This window comes from Mirounga leonina, unplaced genomic scaffold, assembly GCF_011800145.1.
Source record: "Mirounga leonina isolate KUSES-001 unplaced genomic scaffold, KU_Mleo_1.0 Mir_168, whole genome shotgun sequence".
Lineage (NCBI taxonomy): Eukaryota > Metazoa > Chordata > Mammalia > Carnivora > Phocidae > Mirounga > Mirounga leonina.
In genome coordinates this window covers 14,209,847-14,222,752 of record NW_023270426.1, presented here as the reverse complement: position 1 = coordinate 14,222,752, position 12,906 = coordinate 14,209,847, and the positions used below count along the sequence as shown (strand labels likewise).

The following is a 12,906-nucleotide window of genomic DNA, read 5'->3' as shown; positions in this document are numbered from 1 at the left end:
AGTGCATTGTGCTAACTGTAGCAAATACTATAATAAATATAACAGTCACAGCTCTAGTTCTTTAGGTGTTAATTTAAAAAAAAATTTTTTAAGATTTTATTTATTTGAGAGAGAGAGAGAGAGAGAAAGTGGGCACAAGGTGGGGGACAGGCAGAGGGAGAGGGAGAAGCAGGCCCCCCGCTGAGCAGGGAGCCTTATGCGGGGCTCGATCCCAGGGCCCTGAGATCATGACCTGAGCCGAAGGCAGACACTTTAACCGATTGAGCCACCCAGACATCCCTCTATTTCTTTAGGTGTTTAATGATGCTAAAGTATTTTCTAAGTTTGTGCAAGACTGACTTGGATTTCTAAAGTAGTTCTATGCCAAAATATTTCTTCGGCTTAATGAAAGTGAATTTTAAGGTGCCCTAGGGGAAACACATTTAAGACGTTATTTAAACTACCAACTGTCTACTCCATTAAAATACATTATTTCTGGGCGCCTGGGTGGCTCAGTTGGTTAAGCGACTGCCTTCGGCTCAGGTCATGATCCTGGAGTCCCTGGATCGAGTCCCGCATCGGGCTCCCTGCTCGGCGGGGAGCCTGCTTCTCCTTCTAACCCTCCCCCCTCTCATGTACTCTCTCTCTCTCATTCTCGCTCTCTCAAATAAATAAATAAATCTTTAAAAAAATAAAATAAAATAAAATACATTATTTCTAGGGTGGTATGCGGAAGGGCAAGAGGGAACTGGATGTGGTTATAAAAGGGAAACATGAGAAATCCTTGTGGTGTCAGAACTATTCATATCTTGACTGCAGTCATTGATGAATAAAGCAACACAGATGATAAAAGTGTATAGACCTTAATGCACACACACACACAAGTAAAGCAGGAAATTTAATAAGATGGGTAGATTGTTATCAACGTCAATGTCCTGGTTATAATAGTTTTGAAAAATGTCACCACTGGAGGAAATCGAGTAACGGCTACACAAAACATGTCTCTCTGTATTATTTCTTACAATAGCATGACTACAATGATCTCAATAAAAATTTCAACTGAAAATGTATTAATTCTGCTTCCTACTTCTGTTTACCTTTAATATTTCAGAGGATTGTTATGAAAATAATCTGAGACAATGTGTACAAAAGCTCTTAAAACAATTATGTAGACGAAATATGTATTTATGATAGTCCAGATGATGTGTCCCATTGGCCAAGCTGTGACAGGCTCATGAAGATTGCTGTGAATGCTTTAAAGATGAATATAATGCATTCGATGGCTCTGCTAGGGATCTAATAGTGATCTGATGAATGTACCCAGAAAAGTTCTATGTGATTGGATGTTAAGAGATGATAAGTACTAGCTTTGGGTACACAGTATTAAATACATGAATGGCTGAATAAATGAGCAAGCAAATTTATCCAGTAGCTGAGCAAACTTCCCTTTTTAACTGTATTTTATTCTAGTAACCTAACAAGAGAGTACCCACCTCTCAAAACAAGTAAATTCAGAATTCCCTAAAAGTATAAAGTCCCAGAGTGAGGCTGGATAGAACGAGGATAAAAATGAAAAGCAGAATGGCTTAAAGCCAATTGCCTTTAGGCTCTGCACACATCCTGCAGACACCTTGATGTCAGCTTGGTGGAACATAATTTTAGGCACAGAGCAACAAATGTCTTCATAGGCTTGTGTAGAATGGAGTTTTGGCTTGCACCATTGCTGAGGTTGAGTGAAGAGGAAGAAAGCAATTCTATAATTAGGACAAAGACAAAGACACCCTAGCATTTCATCAAGTTCCCTTCTATAATTAGGCTTCAAATGTGGCATAAATTAGCATCCCGATGCTTTTCATTGTTCTTGAGATTTTCTAACAGAGATAAAATGCACATATTATCTAAAAGATAAAATACTATTTTGTAATTAAACCATCTTCTGGATTCCTGGTCTTGTAGTTAAGTTGAATCTTTAGTTAAGTACAATTACCTGAATTCTTAAAATTCAAACAGTAGAATTACCTGAATTCTTAAAAATCGTGGGCAGGCATAAGCTGGTAGAAATGTTACAACCTGTTCGTAAACTTTCTCCAAGTCCAAAGACTTATTTGGTTTTAAAATAATAGAAGCCATTCCTGCTTTTCCTTCATAATCTGAAAAAAAAAGTTTGCAAATAGCATTAATTTTACAAGTACTAGGTGATTTTTAAAATGATCCTCTTAATTATATACTAATTGTTGCAAATGGAGACAATTCTATCACAGCAGCAACAATCCAACAGTAGCATAAATGAGTGGGTCCTTCCCGGAGCATATGATCGACTTCCCAGAAATAAGTTAGGAACAGGAAAAGGTAGAGCCTATTCTTAATTGTTGTCACTACACAAATGAAATAGATGGAATAGAAAACACCATAAATAACCCCTAGTTTGCATCCTACCACCATTAACATAAAATATTGGGAGGAAACATTTATTTAACGGTGAATATATTCCAGACAAATATCCATGTTAAGAGTCAACGCAAAAAATAAAAGGCAACTTTTATTTTAATTTAAAATAAGTTTAAAATTTTTTAAATTTAAATTTAAATTTTTTAAATTTAAAAACCAGACTTATCATGCCGCCTATGGATTTTTCCAGGGAATCAGAATAGGCAGCACCAGAGGTCTATTAGAATAAACACCCCCTTCCTCTGCTCCCTATTTAAACACTCCCACCCCATGTTTCCCCGGCACCTACAAACATTAGTTGGAAAATACTGTCATTTACCAAAACAAAACAAAACAACAGCAAAGGAGAACAGCTATCCTATAATTTCAATTTGGTAACTGCCATTTTCACCATCATGAGACAGCCCTCATATGCATATTTACAAAGATAAATGAAGCCAAACAGGTTTTAAAATTATTTTTGAAAAAGATTCAACTTAACCAGGGGCACCTGGGTGGCATCTGCCTTCAGCTCAGGTCATGATCCCGGGGTCCTGGGATGGAGCCCCGCATCTGGCTCCCTGCTCAGCGGGAAGTCTGCTTCTCTCTCTCCCTCTGCCCCTTCCCCTCCACTCGTACTCTCTCTCTCTCTCAAATAAATAAAATCTTAAAAAGAAAAAGATTCGACGTAACCACAAGTCAGTGTTATTAAGCATTTAAACTAGCACATGTTCCTGTTTGGTGGCATGCATAAACTCTAGTCACAAAGAGAACAATGATAAGACTATTGAAAAGTTGGAACTATTTTCAAGCAGTGAGTCACTGACCAGAATTTTCAAGCTTTACTTAAAAATACACACATCCATTAAAATTAAGTTGGTATCTGATGGGACCACGGTCTTTGTAAGCCTGGTCTAGGGCATTACTTGCCAAGACAAGACTCAGATATTTATTTTAATATATAAAAAATGAAATGTTGAATTAGTAAGATCATTGCAGAAGTAAAGAAAAGAGACACATTCTAGTCTGAGAATTCTTCCCAAAACTGAAGTATATTCATACCTGGCACCATCACCCCGTAGGCGTTGGTCTCCTGTATGAAATCCAACATTCCAATAACGTCAGCAACCTCTGTGGTAGCAACATTTTCTCCTTTCCACCTAAATGAAAAACAAGTTCCAGGGAATGCGCCCATATTTCAAGTAGGCACTCCGTTTTAGTTTTGGTGCCTTGCATTCGGTTCTGCGCAAGTACATGTAACCAAACACAATGGCCGTTTTTGAAATGAAAGGCATTTCCAAGGAAGCACTTCGTTGAGAAGTCAACAAAATCAGAATCACTGTTTTAAGTAGAATTACTTTATCTGTGTTTCATTGGTACAAACTGGTAACTCCAAAATGTTTTTCTATAGTATGTCATCAAAATAAAGTAATGATAACTCCCTCTTTATTTTGAACTGTAGTAACGCTTAAGTACAAAACATTGCCTATCTCTAATGATAGAGTTAGAAAAAAATGAAAGGAAAGCTATAGTTGTCTCTCAGTGTAATGACCTTCTTTAATTTCTAGGGGTTAATCCCTTTGGCTCCTTTAATGCATATGAATTATGTATTGAATATGTTACTTCAATTAAAATAATTTTATACAAAGTGAGCACATAAGTTGGTACAAGAAGGTGAGGAAGTGGGGCCGCCTGGGTGGCTCAGTTAGTTAAGCAACTGCCTTCGGCTCGGGTCATGATCCTGGAGTCCCGGGATCGAGTCCCACATCAGGCTCCCTGCTCGGCGGGGAGTCTGCTTCTCCCTCTGACCCTCCCCCCTCTCATGCTCTTTCTCTCTCTCAAATAAATAAATAAAAATATTTTTTAAAAAAGTCTAAAAAAAGAAGGTGAGGAAGTATGATTCATTTATTTATTCAAACATTTTTGGAATGTCTCCTGAATGTCCTTCACTCTTCCATAGTCGTTGAGTAGTAAAGCAAAATCATTGCATAAGCCTAAAATAATCTTAAGGAATTAAGAAGGAAAATGCAAAAAAGGAAAATTTTGCTGTTTCATTGTTTTTATCATTTGGTCAAAAATTAGACCAGACTTGACCACACTGGTTTCTGTTTCAACTCTGCCATTTAGACATCACATCTGTCTACTTATTTTATAGTCTAAAAAAATGGAGCTCCCTGATTTGGACCAAAGTGATTCATTTAAATAATGATAAAAATTGACCTCAACATTTAACTTAGGTTACAATCTAGAAACAGATGGCCAATGAATTTTTAAATGGGGAGACATTACTGAGATAAAAGCGCTCTGTCTGCCTCGAGGGTGAAGACCACGTGGTCTGTAATGTTTCCACGGAGCCTTGCTTGGATCATAGTTCACAATCACAGAAGAAGCAGTACGACCAATGCTATTTCATACCTGAAAGTGTCGCCAATACGGTCCCAAAAATAGAGGAAGTTGTCCTGATCTTGCACCAGTAAGTCTCCTGTGTTAAAGTAAACATCTCCCTTCTTAAAAACATCACAAAGCAGTTTCTTTTCTGTGTGCTTCTTACTCCCAGTGTAACCAAAGAAGGGATTCTTCTCATTCACTCGAGAAATGAGCAGCCCAGGTTCTCCTGGGGGACAAAGGCATTTTTCAGTGATTTGATTAAAACTGTTAGTACACATATCATGCATGTACTTAGATTATATCTGACCAACACAACCAGTGTTGCTTATCTTCCCCTGAATTTGTTTTTATTATATTTAATATTTACTTTGGGTGCCTGCATCCAGCACACCTTTCCACAGACTGCCACCAACACAAACCACTTTGGAAAAACTAGAAAAAAGGAAAGCGAATGCAAACAAAGGCATATTAAACTTATTTTACAACCTATCTCGGGTGGATAGACCAAAGGCTACTTTTCTTTCAAGTTCCATAGATTTCAATGCTGATAATGATGACAACTACATAAATAACCATAGTAATAATTTTAATAAGATTATGATAGTAACAATATTTATTGGGCATTTACTATGTAGCAAGCCCCACAAGCCCCTTGCAACTGTCATCCTATTTATTCTTCACAGAAATCCTTCGCAAATGATAATTAAAATCCTTATTTCATGGGGAAGGAGCCAGGGCCCAGAAGGGTGAAGTAAGTTACTGAAGACCAACAGGTTGAAAGGAATGGACCTAGAACTCAAATTCAAGTCTATGATTTTGCAACAAGGTTTCTGTTCCATACTATCTCTGATCTAGAAGTTATGAGAAGCTTAAGAAAGTGTTTTATTCTTATGGGATGTTGTGTGGAAATCCTCAACGGGCAAGAGATGAGGCATGAAAGTTATTCGTATTCCTTATATGTAGACACATTAGCTGAACAAAATTTTCAATCAGATTTACTCAAATTAATCAGGATTTTGCCCAGCAAGCTGCAAGGTAAAAATCTACTTCTAAGAGAAGGGTGGAAGACAAAGGGGAGCAGCAAACATGGCCCCAGAACATCCCAAGGCCATTGTTGACCTGCTTTGCCCCCTGTGAAGAGAGGCAACGTCCACATGATTAAGGAGGTGGGGTTAATTCCAGCACATTGTAAACCAATTTATGTCATTGTAACATTATTCAACGTTCTTGGCTCCCACTCCTGCTGGACATCCTGGCTTCCACAGGCACACATACCATCGGCCAAGCCAAGTCTGCTCGGCTACTGCAGAGGCCCCTCGTTGTCACTGTCATCACTGACACCTTAATCATCATCATCGTCATCATTGCCCTTGTTACACTTCCTGAGCACTTTCCAGGGACCAGTCACTATTCTGAGCACTTTATTTATCTGATCCTCATCACAAACCTGTAACACAGGCCCTCATATTATCTTCATTTTACAGGTAAAGAAGCCAAGAAAGAGACAGTAATTTGCCCAATGTCGTTCAGTTGCCAAATATGAGAGATGGGTTTTGTTGTTATTGTTTTAAAGGCTCAGGCTCCACGCTGAAATCAAGACTCAGACGCTTTACTGACTGAGCCGCCTGGGTGCCCCCAAGATGGGTTTTTATAAGCCAAGTTCATCTGACTCCAAAGCCTGTCCTCCAACACTTATTCCTTCAGTCTACATTCCCTCCCTTTGCAGAAATTTCCAAGCCTCTCATGTTTCCCTTAAAATTTATGTTCTTTGTTTTTCTTCTTCAAGACACAGGTGGGCAGTTTCTTCCCTGACAAATGAATTATCACAAATGCTTAAAAAGATCGTAGTATTCCTTATCTATCTGTTCTAGGCAAATGTATGCAAGACACAATATCATGAATGGGAAAAATATTGAGTAATTCATAATGAGAATCACAAAACACTAAAGCAAATGTTTGGGGACAATCTGCTTTAAGATTTATAGATTTATTTATTTTAGAGAGAGAAAGAGAGAGAGCGCAGGCACAAGTCAGGGGAGGAGTAAAGGGAGAAGGAGAGGGAGAAAGATTCCTCAAGCAGACTCCCCACTGAGTGATGAGCCTCACGCGGGGCTCGATCCCAGGATCCTGAGAACACCACCTGAGCCAAAATCAAGAGTCGGCTGCTTAACCAACTGAGCCACCCAAGCACTGTGGGGCAATCTGCTTTTTAAGAAACCCTGAGTTTGTACAAACAGTACTGAGACTCAAGTTTCCATGTCAGATTCTATCCTAAATGCAATAAATAAAACACATTAGGGGTGCATGCCTGGCTCAGTCAGTAGAGCATGCAACTCTTGATCTTGGGGTTGTGAGTTCGAGCCCCATGTTGGGTGCTTTTTACCTACAAAGTTTTACCTAAAAAATTAAAATCTTAAAATAAAATACACTAAAGTGCATATAAATAAAGCTCTTTACAATCTTTTTAGAAATGGCTTTTCTCTTGGACACAGCTTATAGACTTGAATTAGGGGAAGATATTTGATAAATGCTCTTAGGTTTGAAATTTAGAGGGCAGGGTAATTTGTTTTTTAATAGATAAGGCTTATATTCTTTCCAAGCTTCTAGCTACCAGAACACGCAAACCAGCCAGGTTTGCAACCTCTATCTCCACATTTGAAGTAAAGATTTAAATGAATTCATCTTTGAAATGTAGTCTAAGCATATTCTGAAGACAGCAAAAAGTAATTTTGGTCTGATTTATTCAGACTGAATCTCTAAACAATTCCAAATGCACATATCTACATTTAAATTTCTAGACTGATTATATGCAGCAGCAAGTTAATTGTCTAACCAAACCTGATCAGAAACCACCTTGGTGGAGGAGGGGAATGAGAGGGAGAAGAGAAGGGGGTAGGTAGCAGGCCATATGCCAGGCTCTCCGTAGGGCTCTGCATACATCACCTCATTTAATGGTCAACAAGAAATTCACGAAATAAATAATGTCATCTCTACATATGAAGAAAATGAGACTCAGCTCGCGTGGCCTGCCCAAAGTTGTACAGTTTCTAAGGGTGAGAGCCCAGATACAAATGTCAGCCTACCTGACTTTCCACTATACCTAGAAAGATAACTAAGGCATTCTTTTTTACATTATATCTTGGTGATAGAGGACATTAGCGCCACTGTTACACCTAGAAGAGTGGATTAGGAAAAACAGGAGCCCAGTAGTAATCCATTTTAAACTTCAGTCACTGACCATCCGAGTGACCCACTTGGGATCCCTAACATCTAATAGTGAAACTATTCTACCTGCACTGAAACTCCAAATAAATCTCATCACATATCAATAATAGCCATTCTTTCTTTTCTAAATTCAGTAGTAATTAAATAGAAATTCAGAAACTTTTGCCTGAAGAGACATGGTCAAACACAAGAATCTTACCTTTTTTCACACGAAGACACCAGCCCTGTTTGTTTCTAATGGGTTCATCTTTCTGAAAATCATACTTTACCAAGTCAAAAGTGAAAAGAAGCTGCAAAAACAAAATTAAACAACAAAAACAACAACAAAATATTTATTTGTGCAGTTATATCTACTGGTGGTAGAGCTTATGTTTAGGCAATTGAAATAGAATGTAGATTTAGGAAAACAAGTAAACTTTACTGATAAAAATTAAATATATATTTGAAAATCAAAACTGAAGGCATTAGTAAACAGCATTTGTATACTGGCATTTACTTTCATTTCATTTTATGTTACACATTACCTTAGCATCTGATCCCTTTTCAAGGGATTGTAAATTAAAAATAGACAACAAAATCCTTGCCTTCACATAGATGAAATTTTAGTTCTATTAAACCTTTCATTTCAAAGGATTTTTTTTAAATTTTATTTATTTATTTGAGAGAGAAAGACAGAGATAGAGCATGAGTGGAAGGACAGAGGAAGAGGAGAGAGAGAATCCCAAGCAGGCTCCATGCTCAGCATGGAGCCCGATGTGCGGCTGGATCTCAAGACCCTGAGATCATGACCTGAGCAGAAACCAAAAGTCAGACGCTTAAGCAACTGAGCCACCCAGGTGCCCCCCAAGGGATGCTTTTGAATGATTGCAAAAAGGAGAAAGCAAGAAGTGTTCCTCTTAGCTAGAGTTAGTAGAGTATGTAATTGAGGGCAAGGATGTTTGATACCACTCATTCAAGAATAAAATTAATGTTTTGCTAAGGTATTTAAATGATGGAGCTGCAAAGAAGACTGTGGACACCAAGGCTGGTGAGTGTCCCTAGCCAGGAATACACCATGTACATGGTCACATGTCAGTTCCAGGAGAGTAATGCCATCCTGACTCCACAAGAAAGGACCCCTAGAAACCTTGCATTTGGTGCCCTCCTGATTCTACCCTATTGCTTCTCCCTCCATCTGATTTTAATCTGTATCCTCTAGATGTAGTAACAGTAATTATGAGCGTAACAGCTTTTGGTGAGTTTTGTGAGTCCTTAGCGAATCATCGAACCCAGAATGGGTTGTCGGGACTTCAAATCCAGCAAGTGCTGTGAGAAGTGAGGGTGGTCTCATGTGGGTTCCTGCCTAACTGCACAACCAGCTAAATTTCCTGGTCCGTAAGAAATGCCTACTTTTAAGATAATAAAAAAGCTTACCAAAATGTGAAGGAGGCTTTTTATTAAATCCGTTTCTTTACACTGTATTTATGGACTTACTATAAAAGATGAGAAAATTAGGGGCGCCTGGGTGGCTCAGTTGGTTGGGCGACTGCCTTCGGCTCAGGTCATGATCCTGGAGTCCTGGGATCGAGTCCCGCATTGGGCTCCCTGCTCGGCAGGGAGTCTGCTCCTCCCTCTGACCCTCCTCCCTCTCGTGCTCTCTGTCTCTCATTCTCTCTCTCTCAAATAAATAAATAAAATCTTAAAAAAAAAAAAAGATGAGAAAATTAGCACCTATATTTCCTCCTTATGTGCTGTCCTATTTATAAACATAAGTTGGAGCTGTTCCATCTTCTGTCTTTAGATGGATTCAATCAAAGCTTTTAACTGAAGGCAATTCCTTCATTTCTAAATTCTGCTTTCTCTTCAGGTTGACTGGACATTTCCACGGAGTGAATTTTATAAAGAAGTATGACATTCCTATAGATACATGGGTATTATATTCTCTGAGTTCTTAAAATTTTGAGAACACAGCTTTGTTGCCTTTATACTCAAGGAACAACTCAGTCAGAAGTAAAATTCTGAGGTGAATACCTTCCTTCCTTTTTTTTTTTTTCCGGCATTGAGTGTTTTGTTCTTGTTTTGAGAGATGCTGGAGATGATTCCCATCTTCACCCTATACTTTGTACAACCTTTGTTTTCTCCTTACAGTTCTTTAATTTATATTCAGTAATTTCACCAGCATATATTTTTCTGATAGTCATCCTGTACTAATATTTTTTTTCCTGGAACACAGTGTGCTCTTTTGCTAAAGATTGAAGTCTTTATGAACCATGAAAGACTATGGACTCCGAGAAACAAACTGAGGGTTCTAGAGGGGAAGGGGGGTGAGGGGATGGGTTAGCCCAGTGATGGGTATTAAGGAGGGCACGTACTGAATGGAGCACTGGGTGTTATACGAAAACAGTGAATCATGGACCACTACACCAAAAACTAATGATGTATTGTATGGTGACTAACATAATAAAATATAATTTAAAAAAAGATTGAAGTCTTTAATTTAAGGAAGTTTTCCTCTATTAGGTTTCAAATCATTTTTTTTCCTTTTTGATCTATTTTTTTTTCCTGCAGGAACACCAATTAGCAGATGTCAGATGATTGTCTATGTTTTCAAAATCTATCTTTCTCATTTATTTTATATTCTTATTTGCTTATTCTTTTTATTGTGTTTGTGTGACTCCTTAATCCCATTCATCTTGTTCCCTAACAATGTTTACAGCTTGTGGTGTTCACCTCTGCAATACTTTCATTCTTCCCTTTTATTTTTTCCTTTGAACTGAGTCTGTCTACTTTCCAACTCCTTTTGTTGATTTATATATATTTCCCTTGCACTTTCCTCTCTTTTAAGCTCTTTTTTTTTTTTTTAAGATTTTATTTATTTGACAGAGAAACAGAGAGAGAGGGAGCACAAGCAGGGGGAATGGCAGGCAGAGGGAGAAGCAGGCTCCCCGCTGAGCAGGGAGCCCAATGTGGGACTCAATCCCAGGATGCTTAACTGACTGAGTCACCCAGACATCCCATTGAGCTCTTATTTTTAAAGAGAATATTATTGCAATTTTTGAACCTATGGGAAATTGTTTTTTCTAAAATCCCCTGGTCATTTTACAGAGCTTATTATTTTGCTATGTATCCGTATTTTTCTTCAGCTATCTTTATTTATTTTTTTAAAAAATATTTTATTTATTTATTTGACAGAGAGAGAGAGAGCACAAGCAGGGGAAGTGTCAGGCAGAGGGAGAAGCAGGCTTCCCGCCAAGTGGGGAGCCCGATGTGGGGCTCGATCCCAGGACCTGGGATCATGAACTGAGCCAAAGGCAGACGCTTAACCAACTGAGCCACCCAGGCGCCCCTTCTTCAGCTATCTTTAATTAAGACTTATTTTCTCTCTCTCTCTTTTTTTTTTCAAGTTTTATTTCCTCTAGGGATTTCATGTTTGTTCCCTCCTAATTATATTACCCTTGGGTGTAGAAAAGGAGAAGGCAGTCTGTAACTGTGACTTGGGATTGTCTCTCAAATGCAGTCACCAATTTTTTTATACTGTTTGCTCTGGGGGTGTATATGACTCACATATCCCTTTGGATGCACGCATTTAAACAGTAAGGACAGAACACAAGAAAGACATTTGGGACTCAGGAACTCTGTGCTGAAGCCTCATCTTTTTCCTTCTCTATTACTTTCCTATCTCTGTTTAGATGCTGATTTGTCTCTGAGCCAGTAAGTGGAAGCTTCCATTAGGTTTAAATTTTTGAGAGACAGACTTATCAAATCTCCCCACATGATTATGAAACAGTTATTGGTCCAAATTTTTCTGATGACCTACGTAACAAAACCATAATACATGCATGAAATGAGAAAAGACAGAGTAGAATTCATATGATAATAGGTACAATTTTTTTCATTTCCAAACTGAAAGAAAAAATAAGTTGAAAATCAGAAGTTTTCCAAATAAACTGGAGACAATCATGACTTCTTACTTTATTGACAGTATTACAGTCTGACAGGAAATTTAAGATATTATAAAATTATAATGAAGTCAAGCCAGTAATGTAAAATACAAATCTTCTTCATTGTGCTCCTGTTGGATGATTACTTAGAAATAACTCAGCTTCACTAAGGAGCTTTAATATGAATACCAAATTTTTCAGAACCAGTGCAACAAGTTGAGAAAATTAACTGTAAGGAATGAAAAACTCAGTAATATCAGCACTTACATTCCCAAAAATTACTTTTCAGAATGTAGCTGCATTTCTGAGATGCCAATAAGACCCTCAAAATTCCAGAGAGTATATCATAAAAACAGTTTGCACCTTCTCTAGGTTCCAAACGTCAGAGAAATTTATACCAGCTTTGAATCTCTTTCTTTACTTTTTAAAAATTACAATGTTTCTCTCTTCTGACACTTCTCATTAAATGTTTATCTTGTATTTTTTTACCTTATGTTCTTGATTACTTCTTTATTTTTATTTTCTTTGGGTTTATTTCAGTTGCTTTTTAATTAACCCCCAGAAATGGATATTTAGCTCACAAATTTTCAACCATTCTTATGTAGGTCCAAAAGTTTTGAAATATAACACTTTCATTTTAATTCAGCTCCAATAATTTGTTTTTAGATTTGTTATTTTTATTTATTCATTTTAGAGAGAGAGCACGAGCATGAGCAGGGGGAGGAGCAGAAGGGGAGAGAGAGAGACAAGCACAAGGAGACTTTCCGCTAAGGGTGGGTTCCTTCCCACAACCCGAGATCACGACCAAAGCCAAAATCAAGAATAAACTGATTGCGCCACCCAAGGTACCCCATCTCAAATTATTTTTTAATTTCAATCATGATTTTTTTGTCGACTCATGGACATTTACAGATGTTTTATATCCCAGTATATAGGAGATGACCTACCTGTCATTTACAAAATTTAT

At 37.9% G+C, this 12,906-nt stretch overlaps 1 protein-coding gene across 2 annotated transcripts in view; it reads right to left on the bottom strand.

Moving 5' to 3' along the window:
* The window catches only part of SLC27A6 (solute carrier family 27 member 6), a 65,752-nt gene that overhangs the window by 3,115 nt on the left and 49,731 nt on the right, over nt 1-12,906 (bottom strand). For both annotated transcript variants that reach the window (XM_035014044.1, XM_035014043.1), the window contains 4 exons: nt 8,219-8,309; nt 4,822-5,020; nt 3,469-3,566; nt 1,999-2,129 (listed from right to left, as the gene is read on the bottom strand). In XM_035014044.1, coding sequence (XP_034869935.1) covers nt 1,999-2,129; nt 3,469-3,566; nt 4,822-5,020; nt 8,219-8,309 — 519 coding nt within the window. The remainder of the gene's footprint in view (nt 1-1,998; nt 2,130-3,468; nt 3,567-4,821; nt 5,021-8,218; nt 8,310-12,906) is intronic.